General features: G+C 38.4%; 4 protein-coding genes across 5 annotated transcripts in view; 1 reads left to right on the top strand and 3 right to left on the bottom strand.

Annotated features, from left to right (window-relative positions):
- LOC122786803 (brevican core protein-like) overlaps positions 1-1,895 on the bottom strand; it is an 8,824-nt gene extending 6,929 nt beyond the window's left edge. Inside the window, exons 1-2 of the mRNA XM_044053299.1 lie at positions 1,852-1,895; positions 418-469 (exon numbers count right to left, since the gene is read on the bottom strand). Coding sequence (XP_043909234.1) covers positions 418-469; positions 1,852-1,895 — 96 coding nt within the window. The remainder of the gene's footprint in view (positions 1-417; positions 470-1,851) is intronic.
- Positions 1,896-1,946: 51 nt separating this feature from the next.
- On the bottom strand, positions 1,947-5,149 carry rpl30 (ribosomal protein L30). The gene is made up of 5 exons (XM_044051967.1): positions 5,068-5,149; positions 4,905-4,953; positions 4,330-4,475; positions 2,998-3,128; positions 1,947-2,048 (listed from the first exon to the last, which is right to left on the bottom strand). The coding sequence occupies exons 2-5, from the start codon at positions 4,923-4,925 to the stop codon at positions 1,996-1,998; spliced, it is 351 nt and encodes a 116-aa protein (XP_043907902.1). The 5' UTR covers positions 4,926-4,953; positions 5,068-5,149; the 3' UTR covers positions 1,947-1,995.
- Positions 5,150-5,837: 688 nt separating this feature from the next.
- si:dkey-284p5.3 (uncharacterized protein LOC557830 homolog) lies at positions 5,838-11,998 on the top strand. The gene is made up of 4 exons (XM_044053220.1): positions 5,838-6,265; positions 8,488-8,880; positions 11,226-11,279; positions 11,383-11,998. Exons 1-4 carry the CDS (start codon positions 6,175-6,177, stop codon positions 11,394-11,396), a joined length of 552 nt encoding a protein of 183 aa, XP_043909155.1. The 5' UTR covers positions 5,838-6,174; the 3' UTR covers positions 11,397-11,998.
- Positions 11,999-12,081: 83 nt separating this feature from the next.
- On the bottom strand, positions 12,082-17,152 carry LOC122786755 (2-iminobutanoate/2-iminopropanoate deaminase-like). 2 transcript variants are annotated; one of them, XM_044053221.1, is made up of 6 exons: positions 17,035-17,152; positions 15,433-15,538; positions 14,979-15,033; positions 14,708-14,776; positions 12,628-12,683; positions 12,082-12,499 (listed from the first exon to the last, which is right to left on the bottom strand). In XM_044053221.1, exons 1-6 carry the CDS (start codon positions 17,097-17,099, stop codon positions 12,443-12,445), a joined length of 408 nt encoding a protein of 135 aa, XP_043909156.1. In that variant the 5' UTR covers positions 17,100-17,152; the 3' UTR covers positions 12,082-12,442. The 2 variants fall into 2 exon arrangements, with proteins under 2 accessions (XP_043909156.1, XP_043909157.1); XM_044053222.1 differs by lacking the exon at positions 17,035-17,152 and adding an exon at positions 16,764-16,877.
- Between the last annotated feature and the right edge of the window lie 37 nt (positions 17,153-17,189).

Below are 17,189 nucleotides of genomic sequence, written 5' to 3' on the forward strand. Positions count from 1 at the left end.
ATGACTTTGTGTGATTTTGACCTACATACTATATTATTATGACTTTTGTGGTGACTGGACTATTATTACACTATAGCATGACTTTTGTGCGGATTTTGGACGCAACATACTATAGTATGACTTTTTTGAGTGATTTTTGGCAATATATTATAGTATGACTTTTTTGAGTGATTTTGGAAGACATACTATAGTATGACTTTTTTTGGATGGCATACTATAGTATGACTTTTTTGACCGATTTTGGACGACATACTATAGTATGACTTTTTTGACCGATGGGTCTTGTGCTAATGTGCATTATTCCTTCTGCCCTCAGAGATTCACTGTCGCGTCCTGAGCTCATTGCAGATCAGATCAACATGCTGACAGATCAGCAAGGATTTATCCACCCAACCCCAAAATGGAGGCTGGCATTACCTCGAGTTTGATGGTGCAAGCTCCCAGACAGACACACTCACCTACTTTCAGCCTGCGGGACAGGACAAACAAAGAAAAGAGAACAAATACAATTGGGTCACATACAAATTTTTCTTTTGTTTTTTTGCTGTAATGCTTAATGGATGCAGCTTAATGGAACTTTTTAAAAAAACAAAACAACAACTATAAACTGTAATCGTCTAATAGTAGTTTGCACATGCACTATAATATTTTACTATGACTGCTTGTTGTGATTTCCCAGCTATTTTCACGTTGTCAAAATTGTGAGAATATGTATGAATATGTATGAGTTTGTCATGTCTCAGCCATATATTTAATGTATCCTGAGATGTTTTGATTTGGTATGAGACAAAAACTAAAATGTGATGTATAATGGCCCTTGAAATGAATTCTATTTAGTTTAATTCCATTTTCATTCCATTTGTTTTTGTCTCATCTTTGTATGTACAGTACTTATTCGATGTGGTTCAATGGGACATGATTTAATAGGGAAACAGACAAAAAAAACACAGGGAGGCAGTGATTGGGAAAAGTGGGACAAACTGCTTGATAGATGGACAGTTTATACAACAGACTCAGGAGTATAACTAATGTATAGTAGTTAATGAAATTTGATCTTGTCTGTAAGTGATTTATGTCAAAACTCTTCACATGAGAAATTAACTATAATGTTCTTTAAATTACTCATGAGGCACTTAATCTAGCTGATTCAAAGTTAAGACAAAGATGTGTTCATCTGTTCATACCTTGAGATCCTCAAAGGCCTTTCAACTTTTATAAAATTATTTTGTGCCCATGTTCAAGTATTTCCATTATTGCATTTACATTTTACTTTTCAGTTGTTTTCTGCTCTTTAAGATGTACTTTGTAAATTATTTTTGAACCATTAAGCATTCATTTACCTTAATAAGAGTATTTACCATAATAAGAGTAGTGAGGACTGGAGGGATAACAGATACTAAACATTTGTTTCTAATTCTAATAAATTTATATAAACTGGTTTATTTAGACATCCTTTGACTCTTTAAATCTGGAAGTAACGGACGCCAGAGACAACCATCAATGGCCAAGGGTGTTAATACTGTATCTCTGCAGTGTCCTCGCTCAATTACAGTGAACATGCTGCAGATAATACAGCAGATGATCATCTCCAAGGTTTATGTAGGGAAAAGAAAAAAAACAACACCTCAAATACCAGTTGTGTAATTCTAACAGTTACGTGAACAAGAGCAGACAGTTGGGAGGATCATGATCGCCTACACATGAACTGATAATCCTGTCATGCTACGTGACAGAAGTCACAGCTGGTTTAAAAACATAGTTTCCATCACTGCTGTTTACAAATTAAGAGAGAAGAGAAAATCCCTCACACAGGAAGACTGGACTGTCATCTGAGGAAACAAAAGAGCGCACTGCTGCTGCTGCTCTCTGGTGGACACTTGAAGGACCAACACCATTGTTGAGGACAGTCAGTATATATAAATATAAATGAAGACAGGAGTTGCATCAACTGTTAACTCAGACTTTATTTATGACAAGGGGGGCGGGGAAACAGTTCTACTGAGCCTGCTGCTGCTGATCTGGCATACTCCTGATGATGTCAGAATCACCTGAAAAAGAAAACATGAAAGGGTTAGTGGATCAAAATTTTATAAATACTGCAGCACAAAAACATCCACTTAAATCATCCAACATGCAATGGACAATACTTTATCTAAATTTGTAACCATGCAAACCACAAAGGCTGCAGTTCAATGCTCCCCTTTTAAAACAGCTTTGATGCAAATTAAAAAACCCATAACCAATACATGTTGGAAACCGTTCACATATTTAAGTTTATCATAGTTAAGAGAATATAGAGTAGTTAATATTTTGACAGTAAAGTTCCAGCCCATCTTACATCTGTTAAAGATAATTATTAAATGCAACGTAATGTCAAGCTACCATTGTAACTCAGCTACCCATTTCACTGAAATACTGCTATTGTCCCACTCGTGGAGAATCGACTTATTGAAGTATGTCCACCTCCACAGTCGGATGGAAAATGCCCCTTTCAGCTCATTAGTTTAAGGTGGTTTGACAAGCACCATTCTTAGTCCTCCTGCCATCCTTTAACATTTAAAAATGTTTAAGCTGATAAAACATAAACTCTCTTCTTCTCAGTCTAAAAAAAACATACTGGTCTCAATTTTGACACGTCTGTGCCACATTCTTTTGTATACAGGCTTCTTCTCTGTGCAAGTGGGGTACAAGAATACTTTAAATGAGCAGGTTCATTTGATCTATGAATTAATATGATGTGGTTGAAATCTTCAGTCTGTGTTTGCAGACCTTAACTGATGTTCAGGTACATCACGAAGACAAGTACTAGTAACCCTAGGCTAATAGCCATGTATCAATTTTGCTACCAGACAGCATCCGGAACACGCTTGGATATGTAAAACTCCATTACTCCATTTAATATGCCAGCGTAGACCCACTGGAATTTATCTTTAGCTGTCAATAGGATTAGTGTTAGTGGCACTTCACATAAATACTGATATCGAAACAGGGACTCACCAGGATCAATGATAGCCAATGTGCACACCCTGTAGTATTTGCCACAGGCTGTGCCAAGCTCAATATTGTTTCCACTGTAGTGGTGGACACCAGTCTTGGCCAGCATGGCGTAATACTCAATCTCAGATTTCCTGAATAAAACAGAGGCAAAGAAAATGAGCCAAAGAAGGGAATACAAGAGGACAGACAATAAAAATAACTGCATCGTTTATGTGCAGACAAATCATGCTGCCCCAACAGACACAATATGTCCAACTCATTTGTAACAGTTGAAGATATTTGAGGATTTACCCCCACTGTGAATCCTGATATGCATGTCACACAAAGGTCAATGTAATGTAAATTTTCAAAAACCCTCAATCAAGCTAACAACAATGTTAGGGAATAACATATCATTCATGTTCTGTATATTAAAGTGATTTACATTATTATTCAAGTGTGTTTCTATTAGCTGCTTGTAAAAGAAAAAACACATTTAACTGAACCAATACCACCATCATCTCCCTTTTAAATCAGACATTACCAGTGAACCAGAAGTCAGACTTTTCCTCAGCCTATACTTTAAAATATAATATGTATAAAGATGTTGTACTTATTTAATCAAACATATTTATTGAAAAAGACTGTTTTATCTGATCAGAGTAAACAAATAAAAACAAAGGCATTACCAAAGTGTAAACAGAAACAAACAAATTTGCGTTACTGTTGTGAGTCTGTCACTTCGTTGTTCTTTGAGCTTTTACAGTTGTTTCTATAATGTTGCATTACTGCATTTATTACCTTTGTCTGTTTTATATATTATGACACCAATTCACACATGGTTAGAAGCTTTACAACAAATACATGTCATGTACATAAGAAATTATTTTTATTTCATGGAGCAGTCTCCTATTTACAGACCCATGATTTGATGATTTTGTATGTAACAGGCTGGTTTCCTTCCATCTGGAAATTCATCTAACAATTAATGTCATAATCAATTAACAATTTGATTATTTCTTGGTTAACTCTAATGGTATCGTTTAGTCAAAAATGTCAGAAAATGTTGATTGAAATGTTGAGTTTCCCAAATGATGTTCTCAGATGTCTTGTTTCAGTTTTATTTCTTTTTCAAATGGATTAAATACACCAGAAACTATTCACATTTAAGAAGCAGAAACATTTGAACGTTTAGAATAATTAATAAAAAAACAAGTGATAAATTGACCAAATAATTATCAAAATAGTTGACGTTTCATTCTGTAATCATTGCAACTCTACTTACATCATTTACACGCTTTCTTAAAGCAAAGTTATGCCTAATGATGCAGACAGAGGTCTATGGCGTCTTACCTGAGAGCAGGGCAGTTGTTGGCCAGGATGACCAGCTTGGCTTTTCCCTGCCGGATCATCTTCTGCGACTGTTTGTAGCCCAGGACATATTTGCCACTCTTCATCACCAGCTGGAGTCGGGAGTTGATGGACTCCATGGACTTTTTCTGAATAAAACACACATCATCCAATATGACGAATTTAACAGCTACTGTTGCAGGCAAAACAGACATTTATGAAGTTGATACAAAGATAAACCAAGTGGACACAAAGAGGGCAGTGTGGTGCGATTTTGGCGTAGAACTATGTGAATAAATGTCACTAAACTGGCATTTGCTGTACATTACATTTAGCAAGTTAGCATTAGCTAGGCTTCTAAAGCCAGAAAAACATACGAGTACACAGCAATTTCAGAGAAACAGACACGAGCGGCTATATAATTGTATTAAAGCAACAACCGCACGCTTTACTGTGTATGTTAACGGTTTTAGATTGGTTTCTAAAGACATTAGCGGCGCTGGTTAGCAGGCCCTGACAGATAAACTCGTCCACGTGAAGCAGCGTGTGCCCCGGCCCCAGCCGCCCGCACAACTCACCGTCTTCTTAGCGGCCACCATGTTTGCGGTTAAGTCCTGACCGGCCAACCTGTGGACGACGAAAGGGGAAGAGAAGTGTTTTGTTAACGGGTGGGACGAAAAGAAATGTCAAAATGTGATAGAAAACGTGAATTTTATCAAGAAAACGCAGAGCTCGTCTTACTGTGAGATAACTCCAATATGGCCTCGGAGAGAAAGGAAGGACCATCATGCATTGCGCCGGTATCAATCCGAGGGCCTGCGCAGAAGACTATTGCGCACACCGCTGACTGCCCGTTAACACTAACCATAATAATATTCAAGGAACAAGGACTGCACGCAGTCATTGCCGGGCTCTCTCGCGCAATGTATCACTTTTTATCCTAACCTTATCACACAATAGCTCTAGGGCAAGTTCGTTCAAATACTGTTGGTGCGAAATGGCCAAAATCGCCTCGTATACTGTTGAGTAGTTAATGCGAGATCATGTGTTTAGTTGTAAAATTCAAACTTTTAATGTCTGTTACAGTATTTCTATTTTTGTAGTTTGTTCAGCTTCTTTAGTACAGAAGCTTCATACTGTGTGACACCACTCCCCAAATTTGAACAACTAAACATTTTATTTCTCAGTGTTTGTTTGTTTGTTATTATTGTTATTATTATTATTATTATCATCATTATTATTATTACCATTATTATTATTATTATTATTATTATTATTATTATTATTTTGAAATAAGTTGTAGCTCTGCTACAATTAATTGAAGTGATTTCTTCTGAATGCATAGCAAATACGGGGTACCCCCTGGTGGAAGACAGTTTTAATTTGTCGGGTAGTAGTTAAATAATTAATTGTGGGGGTTTTTTCTTGCTCAACGTCACCTTGGCATTTGGTCTAATTTTAAATGCTGGCACCACTTTCTCCGCCCCTAAAGGTGGCCACTGCGCACTAAGTGAATAATGTGCTACTGTCCCTGTGACAGCCTCTTGGTAACAGCTTATGTTTTAGGACACAACAAAAACACCATTTAGCAACTGACAAACGCGACGTGAGCGCCTTGACGCTGGAGGAAGAACTGCGGTGCGTAATTACGCACAGGAGCAGAGGATTTTTTATTTTTTTACAAGCAGACAAAGTCTTAGTGTTTTACCTCCCAGGGATTCGCTCTTCATTGCGAGGACTCCTCTTCATTCACATAGACGATATCTATGCTCGACGTCACCAGTGCAGCTACAGCCTCACCTGTTCACTCTGAACTTCACCATCCAGTCTCTGTGAGCGCAGGACAGGATGGGATGCTCCACCAGTTCCCAAACTTCAGCGGTAGATACGACTCGACCGAGTTCTAAGCCCGAGGAGAGCAACGGAGCCAGCACCACAGGTGACGTAAGATTTACAACATATATAGCACATTATAATGACGTTTTGGACTTATAGATACAAGTTAACTGCGTGTGTAGCTATTTTTAGTGGCCAAACACAAAGTATTAGGTTACATGAAAATTCTGAAAATAATGGTGGCAAAAAAAGCATGGAAACAATGTACTATGTGTCTATACAAAAATTAATCAAGGCATCTTTAGTTTCACAATTTGTATTTCATTTAATTTAATTCAACTTCATTTCCATTACATTTCATTTAATGTTATTTTATTTTTATTGTATATATATAAGATGTCTCTGGCTTCACTGTATAAATGTTTATGCTCATTACTTTTTCACAATTATGGAATAAACACTCAAATACTAAGTACTTAATTTCACTAAATAATCAGAATATTACATAACATGTTGGAGGACATGTTGGAAGTCAATTGCTGTCTCCATATAAAGTTAAAACATCGATTCAATTGTATGTGACCACTTTCATCTGATAATTCTGACAAGGATAGCAGTGTCACAGTCTGCATGCAAATGACCACTGGTGTGTTTCTCTTTCTTCAGTATCTGGTTGCTGTACATTTAGTGAGCCACAGCTCCACGGTGACAGGATGGGAAAGTTTATTGACATTATTTAACACTGGTCTCTGGCTCTGTCCTCCTCAAGAGGGACGGCAACAAGAAAGCAGATTTGGTAACAGTCTACAGTTTCAGTAGGAAATGGAGAGGCCACTTTAGACCCTCCCTTGTTGCAGGAGGTCAGAGATGACCTGGCTCTAGTGCACAAGAGGAGCTTATAAATACAGTATGTGCAGGACATTGTCTATTTATAATGAACAGCATTTGAAAGATTCTCCTTTTTGTATTTCCTTCTAGTGTTCCTTAAACATGCATATTATTGTCATAAAAATATGGAGACACAGTGCATTGACTTGTGCTACTTGTGTGCTACTGTTGTTGTTATTGTTGTGGTTGTGGTTGTTGTCCAACCCTAACACTGAGTGTGCCGGTAATTGTTGTCTTAGAGGTCAGATGGAAATTTCTCAGGAGCTTTTCTTATTTTTGCATGCAGCTCTTTTTCCTCTGAGTTGATCCTTGTCACGCACAAGACAGAATAAACAGGGTGACATTTATTAACCAAAGTATATTCATATAAGGACGTGTTAGTTTAACCCCACAGGACTGTCAGTCACTGGTCAGCAGCAAATCATATACTGACCCACGTATTCTAGCAAAACAGTTGAACAAATGTTTATGATAATATTGTTAAAAGTATGATATAATAATACATATACTCATATAATACTTATACCATACCATGTCTGTGTGTGTGTGTAAGAACATTGACATGATATTGACAAATATCAAGCAATATCATGTTCCCAGTTTGCAAATGACATCTTATGTATTCAAAGTACCTCACCATGACCAGTGATATTCCTCCCAGCTCCAAGTTCCTAAATGTCTTTGGCATCCACTTTCCTCTGTGCTTCAAGAAAACTTAAGACACAGGCCCATGTCATGAAGTCTGTGATTTACACAAATGCAAAATGTCTCAAAAGGGATTTGCATTGCAAAAGGAAGTGATACATTATATCTCTAAACACATAGCAACCCGTTCACAGAGCTAAGACGCTGTTAATGTTTATTAACAAGAATTTATATAATTATTAACTCCCTTTGTCACTTGTTGCACATAGCAACAGCAGCAGCAGCACATGTCTATTTTGTTTTTCAACCAGCTATTTCAAGGAGGAACAGGTTTCTTTTAGATAACTATATGTTGCTATTGAGCTCATCTATTTTGGTGAACTTGGTAGGATTTTAAGTCCAGAGTTGGACACTTGAATTTAATCCTAATCCATTTCACAGGCATCGGGTTCTTATTTTCATACTAGCCAGGTTCTTAAATATATAATGCAAATCAGGGGATGTCATAAATGCAAAATATCTCAGTCATACAGCCTAACATTCTGCAAGTGAAATCTGCAGAATTTCAAAGTGAAATCCATCAGTCATGAAACTGACCTGATTATGATCATTATGAATTCTGTAGCCGACATTTTACTGCAGTAAATCTGAAACTAAAGTTTTCATTTCAGTTCATTGTCAGACTGAAGCAAAAATAAAATAAAAATATATGGGAAAGATTTCAAGCTTCATATGTTTGTTTTGTTTCAATTTGTTTTGTGGATGACGTGTTGAATGCTGTGTTCCTGACAGGGGCAGCCAATGAAAATGGCAATGTAGCTGAGGACAGTGAAACTCTTCCGGACCAAACACCTGCTGCCAGCAGTGAAGTTAAACCTGTGGATGAACCTGCTGCAGCAGCCACATCTGCAGACAGCACTACTGCAGCTCCGCCGGCGGCGGAGGAACCTCAGCCTGAAGCAGCAGCCAGTCCCCCTGCAGACGCAGCACCAGCACCAGCTGCAGCACCAGCTGCAGCACCAGCACCAGCTGCAGAAACAGCACCAGCTGCGGAAACAACAGCACCAGCAGCTGCAGTGGCAGAAAAAGCAACAACAACAGAAACAGCACCAGTGGCAGCAGCAGACAGCACCACTGAGACAGCAGCGAGCTCCTCAGAGCCCGCAGCTGCGGCTCCAGAGCAAGGTATGGTTCAGAGAAAAGCTTTTCAAAAGAACAGTGACACTTTATAAATGTCTCTTTCCCCCCTCATCCCACTTTGCAGTTGCATGTGGATGACGCTTAGGTTGACATCAGGATCTGCATCAATTGAACTGTTGTTAAAGGGCAGTTGCTGCAAAGAGTAGACAACAAAAGTCACAGTATTAATACGTCCTATTAAGGGATGAGGAACTCATCAGGGACAAAATGTACCATTTTCCTTTTCATTGACCATTAGTAACCTGAGCACTGCTCCGCCTCCTGTGTGGTGACCCAATGAACACAGGCTGCCACAACATCCAGGTACAGGATGTGTTCTCCTCCCCAGTCTCTGGCAGTAACCAGGCGTATCCAACAACACACACACACACACACACACACACAACTGGATTTTAATGAACACACCAGGGTGAACACAGGAATGTGTTTATGAGTCACACCTCTAATTATTTAGTTAGTCTCAAACAATCTGTTTCAATATATATCACTTTACCTCATCAGACGATGGTGGCTTAATGAACAATTTTCATTAATGTCATTATATTCAATTTTTACTTAGTTCTCCCTCCTGGAAGTGTACACGTGTCCCAGCAGGTGTCAATTCAAGTGAGCCCAAAATAGTTAATAAGCCATTTATTGCTCCAGTTTTAAACGTAGGGTGTGTATGAATTAGTGACGTCAAATGGTGAGACTGCAGATTTTGACAAATGGGGAACTCCTTTTGTTTCCCCTTTCTTTTTTCCAAGCATGTCTAGAAAACTACAGTGGCCTCTGAATACCAGAAAGGATATTATTGTTCTTGGTTTGTGTAGTAAGCTTTTGCTTTATAACCCAAAACACACAATCTGACTGGTTTGTCCATTCGACTGCTTTAGAAAGTTGGCGTTGCAAGATGGTGTCCTCCATAGGCACTTGCCTCAAGTCTTATTATGGTGGCTTCAAACCATTTTTAAAGCATATATACACGTAAACAAACACATATATGGGTATGTGTATTAAATTTCTACCAAAAAAAACCTTATACATGTTACACACTTAACCCTTAAAGACAGGATACTTGCTCAGGGTTAAAACTCCTGAGTACGTGCCGTGTAATCCCTCTCCTCCACTTTTGTTTTCGTTTGACTTCAACCACCTTTGTTGTCTTACCGGCTTACTCTCAGTTCAAGCTTGACCACAGCCTTGTTTGGATGGTCAGTGTGAAGTGTGTGTGTGTGTGTTTGCTGCAAAGATTTTGTTGTTACCATAGTGTCATTAAGGTGCAATTGGAGTCCACAGAGAAACTAGAGCATGCCAACACGTATAGGGCATGCCGCTGGGCGACGAACGATGTCAAGCCCGCTGAGCCTTCCTGCCTCCATTTCACAGCCAATGAAGAGAGAGGATCGAGTGTCACATTAAGCTGGATGAGGCAGCTCTGGCTCTGTTAGCAGTCAGGTGTGCCGCTGTGCTTTTCTGAGATAATCTCCAGTCACAAACTGGAAACTGAAAATGAAGCATCTCATTGATAGCAAGATGTTGGTCAGTGCTGGAATTTAACACCTTTGGATTTACAGGCTCAATAATGAATGTTTTTAGAAACAGACTCAGTCCAAATCAATTCAATATGCAATACAATGTGTTGTCTCTTCTACTTTGGGACTCCGTTATTAGTCCTGATCTTGGATGAAGAAAGATGACAGGAAGTAGGGGAGAGAGATGTGGAACAACACTCTGGGCTTTGTCTGACTGACTGTAGATTGGGGTCAGGTGCCATTCACATCTGAATCAATACCAGTGCTGGTCTTTTTTTTCAGTACTTTGCTGTTTTTGTAGAGTAGTTTGTAAAATGTAGTTTAAGCTGTGAAAATTAAATCCAAACTTTTCAATGAAACCAGAATAAACAGTGACCATGGAACAGAGTGTCAGGGAAACTCTGTGCAGCTTATATAAACTGCTTCAAGCTCACACACACAGCTATTCTTCTGAGGACACTGCATTGACTTAAACAAATCATAACCAGTTAATGTCTAACCATAACCTAACCACAATTCAAGTCTTCAAAGCCCACCCACACACACACAAATCTACATACAACAAGCGTGTCTGGTTTAACTCACCTTCAGGTAACAGTATTCGGCACCAATGAAGGAGAATCGATTCTTGTGCCGACACAAAATGGACCGGTGCAAATAAAAACATCAAGGTCGACACCCGACGCTTCAGGAGATGTTGTGGTTAATGGTTAATGTCCTAAACTTCACCAGTGAGCCCAAGGTCAATCAGACTTTTAAATATAACTATGTCTCTTTATCATATGTACAAATCCTCCTGTGTTTTTTCCTCAACAGAAAAAGCAGAGAGCACAGCGACTGATGCAGAGCCCAGTACGGCGGCGGAACCAGGTGAGCTCAGCTGTACTTTCCTGAATCTCACATCCACACATTACACTCTCTGTGCAGTCGTGACATTTTCTGAACATGTTTCTCTCTTTGAATTTACTTCCAGCTCCCAGTGAATGAAGCACCATGTGAATGACTGCACAGATTATTTGCTTGGACGTGTCTTAATTGTTTGTATGCATGAGTAAAAGTATGTGTAAGACTGTGTGTATGTGTATGTGTGTGTGTGCGTGTGCGTGTGCGTGTGCGTGTGCGTGAGAGAGAAACAGACATGACCTTGTTGCCAAGATGCAGACCCTGCGGTAACCACTTTCAGTCAGGGTTCTTCAGTCTCCACTGTGCCTTCTTCTCCTCTTTATTGTGTACGGCTACAAAAATAATAACTCTAGATAGACTGAGCTCTTCAGCTCTCAGTGGGTGTGTTAATTTTCAGAGGATGCAATCATGTCAGATTATCTTATTCATTCAAATGTCTATTTATCAAGAGTATATTTATAATAGCAGATGTCTTTAATCTAACTTCAAGAGTTCATTCTGTAGTTTTCTATAAAATTGTTATTTTAAATAAACCAAAGCCAAAATATATTATTTGATTTATGAAATATTTTTTCTGTTTTTGGAGCTGGCTTTGATTTGACAACTGTGTTTGTAAAGAATATGAAGAGCTGGCTCACTGTAAGTTTACGGATCAGTAAAGTACCAATTAAATATGTGAGATCTTTTATTGTCTCTGGTGTGTGATGATTTCTCTCTGGAAAGTCAACGTGCAAATAGGTTATAAGATGATTTGATAATTACAGAGAACAGCAGTTCAATGATGTCTTTATTAGAGAGATTAAGACAGAAATGCCACAAAAGGAGGTTAATATAAGACAGTGAATGTATCCACTGAGGCAGGGGAATGTGATTATCTGTTACTGAATGTTAAATGTGAAATAAATCACAAACTAAATGCTGGTAGGTTTTAACAGCTTCTCTATGGTTGACAATTTTAAGAGAAAGATTCCCATTGGTATATAATACTGAAAGAAATCAACCATCCAAGACAAACAATAAAAATCTGACTATGACAAAAAGAAAGATGGCAGATTGTTTTTTCTTTTGCAGGACGACTGTGAGACCACTCGGTGGTTTGACTATAATTTGTTTGCGATGTGGCCGGCTAGTCAAGAGTCAGAGAGAGGACCAACAACAGCAACCGCCTCAATTTCCACCAGTCCACCCTGAAAATGGAAGATACGTATAGAGAAAATGTAATAAAATTTCGGATTGGACCCTCGGGTGGGCCTGTTCTGGCCCACGGGTCATATGTTTGACACCACTGGCGTACAGGTTTAGTGTTTGTACTTACTCTGGGCAGAGCCGCAACTTGGTAGGCAGCTCTCGCCGGAAAGTTGCTGCTGAAAACTGGAGAGAAAACAAGAAATATAAATTTCAGTTATCAATAATAATACATTTGGATGCTATGACTTTTGAAGCTTCAATTTAAAAGTTAAATGCAACGTTAAATCTGTTATCGTGCAACTTCAAAACTTAAATATCAAACTATTGTCAAATGGTCACACAATGCAGATTAAGCACATGCTCCACACGACTCTCTCAGTATCTCTTGTCGACTGGCGACATTCACACACTGCACACAGGAAGTGATCTGTTTTATGCCAACACAGATGGAGGTAACAGCAGCACTGTGCTAACAAAGCCAGACAGCTGCAAACACGTTGAGAGTATGACTGAAAATACAAGAAGCACCCACGAAAAGTTTCAGTGGTGGTTAATTCCACAACACAATAAACACAGTTGTTCAGCAGTTTAAAGGGATAAACGCCTCGTGTCCCCGCCCAACCCTGCACTGCCGTCATAAAAACAAACACTCCCACGGTCAGGTCTGATAGTACTGCCTGTTTTCAGATGAACGACGCAGCTTTGTTCACAAAGACCAAACAAAAAAGTCACAACAAAACATTATACAGTGCTGAACACATTTATTAAAAGAAGAAAACAAATATTTTAGGAATCTTTCAAAAAACTTTTTTAATTGTCAAATAAACTGAATTCACCTCTGTGGCTTTGAGTGGTGGTTTAATAAATGTCTAAAGCACTGCATATAAAAAGGCAGACTTACAAATGACGTTTCTACGCCTCAATAAAAGTCACCAGATAATTTTTTTTTTTTTTACTGTGAGAGTCCTGACAAGCAGCCTGAAAACTTGACATGACTATATCACAGTGGACACCTTTCTTCTGATCAAGGTCAGGGAAAGTTCCCTTCCTGTGGTTTAGGGTTGGGGAGAGTCTGAAGTAGGGACCAAGCTCAGGTCTGCATCAGAGTCAATGGTCCGTGCAGCAAAGCTCACTGAGAGGGGTCGCGTTACACCTGGGTGTCCGTTTACGACTCACTGCGCTCTGCAGCTTCCATTACACCAGTCTGTTGTGATGCAGGAGGAAATGACCAGAGCAGCAGCAGCAGCAGCAGCAGCAGCAGCAGCAGCAGCAGCAGCAGCAGCAGCCGGCTTTCATACAGCAGAGGAAGAGCTGAGTGAGCCCGTCTGTCAGTGAGCGGCAGTCATTTTCTGAGAGATGTCACTGACACAGAAGCCACTGCATCTCCTCCATTACAGTGGGCGACTGTTATTAATACAGCCTTTTACACTATTAAATACATAAGTGAACTGTGTACTGAACTTTATTTTTAAAGGAAATGCTACTTTAAATCATGAACGGTTTATAAAAAAGAAGAATAAAAAAAAGTTACATTAAAAACAAATATTTATCTGAATGAATCACAAGCATTATAATTACTAAATGTCCAATTTATAGTTCATGTTTTAGTTTTTATAATGCATCAATTCAGTCTTGTATAAAGTACCTTAAAGGGATGCTTGAGTAAAAGTACAAGTCTCTCACCAGAAAATGACTTTGGTAGAAGTTGAACCTTTTATAATATTACTTAATTCTTAAAGTATATGACATTTACTTAAATATCAAAAGTAATTTTCTGATATAAAATATACTTTAGTTTTAGAAGTAAAAAAAACAAAAAACAAGTCCTCTCTGTTGGAGCAGTTGGACACTGAAGTGCATGTCTCTGGGTTATTTGAAATAGAGACAAATTCAAATTCACTTAACTTCAGAAATCACAGCCATGCGACAAGTAGTAATGATGTGATGAGTTCAAACACCTCTATCAACCAACCAAATAAGGAATTAGCAATGGAAAAACAGAACAAAACACTGTCCTCATTATCTTGACAAACTTGAGAACAGCAAAGTCTAACAGTAGTTCTTGCCTGGTTAAACGCTGCCCCCATGTGGCTGCTTTTAAGCATTAACCAGATTGCGATAAGTTGAAATTCATCAGTTGCCCAGTTGCACACAGGCTTTCTCACATACCTACATATATATAAAGGAATGTGTGTACATTTACTTACATGTCTTGTAGACCTCGTTGACACTGTTGAAGTCGTTTATATCAGCGAGCAGCACAGTCGTCTTCACCACTGAAACACAGAGAGAGTTTGTTTAGTTTCGGTTTAAAACGGGGTTTCCATTACCCTCCATGTAGGGAGACATCTAAAACATGGAGGGTATGGGCTCCCAGGACCCGGATTGAGAAACCCTGGTGTAAAACATACAGTGTGAGCAGCAGAGACACTGACTGAACATTCTTACTGTATTACATGTACTGTACTACAGTCTCACCATTGCTGTAGTCACAGCCGGCAGCTTTGAGGATCTCCCCCATGTTGACGAGAGCCTGAGGAAAGAAGAGAGTCCGTCAATGTCCTTCCTTGACTTTTAATTATAGCAGACAATTTGTTTAATCAAATTGAATTTATATTAAATTAAAATTAATAAAATATTCTTTTTTTTTTAATTGAATCTAACTTTAACCCTTTATTATGCATCCCTCATTAGAACTTAAATTTACATCCTTAATCATCCATAATGGCTATATGTTCAACATCGCAGATAGGATTTAACCTTTTATAATGTTAAGATATAAATCTTGAGCCTCAGTTGTGCCTGTGTAAAATGGAAATTACTTCTGGTTCTGTTGTGGAATAATAACACTCTCAGACAGAAACAAAGGGATAGACAATGTCCTCTTATCTGGAGTTCAACAATAATCATCATCCTCCTCATTCAGCTTCACCTGTTTGGCCTGAGCCTGGACTCCTCCATCTACCAGCTGACCAGAGGCTGCATCCATCCCCAGCTGGCCGGAGATGTACATGGTTCTGTCCACCACCACTGCCTGGCTGAGGACACAAGACACATACACACGACATATGAGATACAAACAACCTGACAATTTTGACCTAAGTCACACATTTGAGGACTTGAGACTTGCTTTGATTTTCTGAAATACAATTTGTTTTTGAAACACGGTAAACACTGCACGTCTACTTTTGCAGCCTTGCGTACAAAACCTGGCAACCGAGAAATTTGGCTGAAAATGACAATGACAATGACAATGACAACAACTCAGTTGTGTGGGACCATGAAGCAGTCCTTACATTGTATGAGTTAAACAGTTCATGTAGTCTATATAATGTAGAATATTCCCAATTAACATGAGATTATTTTGGTAATTTTACAAAATTTAAAGATGGGCTATTACAAAATCAATCAAATCACTTTCGTTTGAATTACACCAAATCACAGCATAAAGTAACTGAAAGCACTTTACATAATAAGACTTATGATAATATAACTTCATAGTTTTCTATATGTACAGTATATAGGGAATGTATTGTATATATATACTACACAATATGAGGAAAACTAAAATATGTAGTAAAAGTTATGTTCACATCTCATCACATCTGTTGTTATTTCGAGTATGTGCATCAAATGGCTTTTTAAATATCTTTTCATTTTTGATCATTCATGTAAGATATAAGCCTGATTTAAAATATAAATGCCCTATTTGTACAGAGCAGAAGAACAATTTGGCATTCATTTGGAGTCACTGGATCAAATGACATGGATGCCATTAAAAACAATGCAGTTATCTCCTATTTAAAAGAGGAACTTGTTGATGTATCTTATTACTGAAATCCTGGAAATGACAAATACGAAACTTACTTCACTGCCTATTTCATCATATTTTTTCTTTTTTTTTTAAATGAAGAAATATTTCAAAGAAATGAAGGGGAATTTAGGAGGAGTCTTCCTTAAAAACACTTTGTCAGCAAACTGAAATGACTCCACCCACTGACAATTCATTTGTCAGAGCAGGAACTCCTTTCTGTTTCAGAAAAGGTACAGATTTAATCAAAGAATACAATAAATATCTAATGTAAATAAGCTATTTCATGATTTTGTATTATTCAGATTAAGTGGATTTAGTTAGTGAAAGAAAAGTGTACAGTTAGGAAATGATTTGAGGGTTAAAGTGCAGATCTATTGCCAATTAATATCAGGTTTGATTATATATTGATTATATAGTATACTGTATATTGACAGCACACTGTTGCTTACCTGTATATTCCCTGTCTAACAGGAGCTTTAGGTGTGTAAGGAAACTGTCGACGGATAGTTGCCATGTTTAACAGTTGTGCCACTGAACCTTCTTCTCTGCTCTGCAGTTAAAAGTTAATCTTTGACTTTGTTTCATGAGGTCGAGTCGAGCAGGTGAGTTAATCGATCACGAACATTGATCGCGGCGCACCCCCCGATGGCTTGAGTCATTTAAAAAAAAGTGTGTGAACACATCACAGTGAGCAGATAAACATCATGTTTTTAAACTCACCTGTAAGGACCAATGGCAGCCGGAGCTGATGGAGTGTTGACGATCTTTCTGTTGAGTGTGGACATGTTTTCTTCTCCGCTCTCAGGCTGATTGTGGACGAAAGACCGAGCAGAGACTTGCAAGTAGAGACACAAGTAAAGTTGTACCGTAATGTA

This window comes from Solea senegalensis, linkage group LG20 (genome assembly GCF_019176455.1).
Source record: "Solea senegalensis isolate Sse05_10M linkage group LG20, IFAPA_SoseM_1, whole genome shotgun sequence".
Taxonomy (NCBI): domain Eukaryota; kingdom Metazoa; phylum Chordata; class Actinopteri; order Pleuronectiformes; family Soleidae; genus Solea; species Solea senegalensis.

What these genes read in the sequence shown, in the direction of transcription:
- rpl30 (XM_044051967.1), bottom strand. Translation starts at nt 4,925, where the DNA reads ATGGTGGCCGCTAAGAAGACG. An exon ending in AACAACTGCCCTGCTCTCAG is followed by an intron (nt 3,129 to 4,329) that starts GTAAGACGCCAT and finishes TGTTTTATTCAG; the next exon opens with GAAATCTGAGATTGAGTATT. An exon ending in ATTGGCTATCATTGATCCTG is followed by an intron (nt 2,049 to 2,997) that starts GTGAGTCCCTGT and finishes TTTCTTTTTCAG; the next exon opens with GTGATTCTGACATCATCAGG.
- si:dkey-284p5.3 (XM_044053220.1), top strand. Translation starts at nt 6,175, where the DNA reads ATGGGATGCTCCACCAGTTCCCAAACTTCAGCGGTAGATACGACTCGA. An exon ending in CAACGGAGCCAGCACCACAG is followed by an intron (nt 6,266 to 8,487) that starts GTGACGTAAGAT and finishes TGTTCCTGACAG; the next exon opens with GGGCAGCCAATGAAAATGGC. An exon ending in AGCTGCGGCTCCAGAGCAAG is followed by an intron (nt 8,881 to 11,225) that starts GTATGGTTCAGA and finishes TTTCCTCAACAG; the next exon opens with AAAAAGCAGAGAGCACAGCG.
- LOC122786755 (XM_044053221.1), bottom strand. Translation starts at nt 17,099, where the DNA reads ATGTCCACACTCAACAGAAAGATCGTCAACACTCCATCAGCTCCGGCT. An exon ending in GCTGCCATTGGTCCTTACAG is followed by an intron (nt 15,539 to 17,034) that starts GTGAGTTTAAAA and finishes TTGTGTCCTCAG; the next exon opens with CCAGGCAGTGGTGGTGGACA. An exon ending in CAACGAGGTCTACAAGACAT is followed by an intron (nt 12,684 to 14,707) that starts GTAAGTAAATGT and finishes TTTTCTCTCCAG; the next exon opens with TTTTCAGCAGCAACTTTCCG.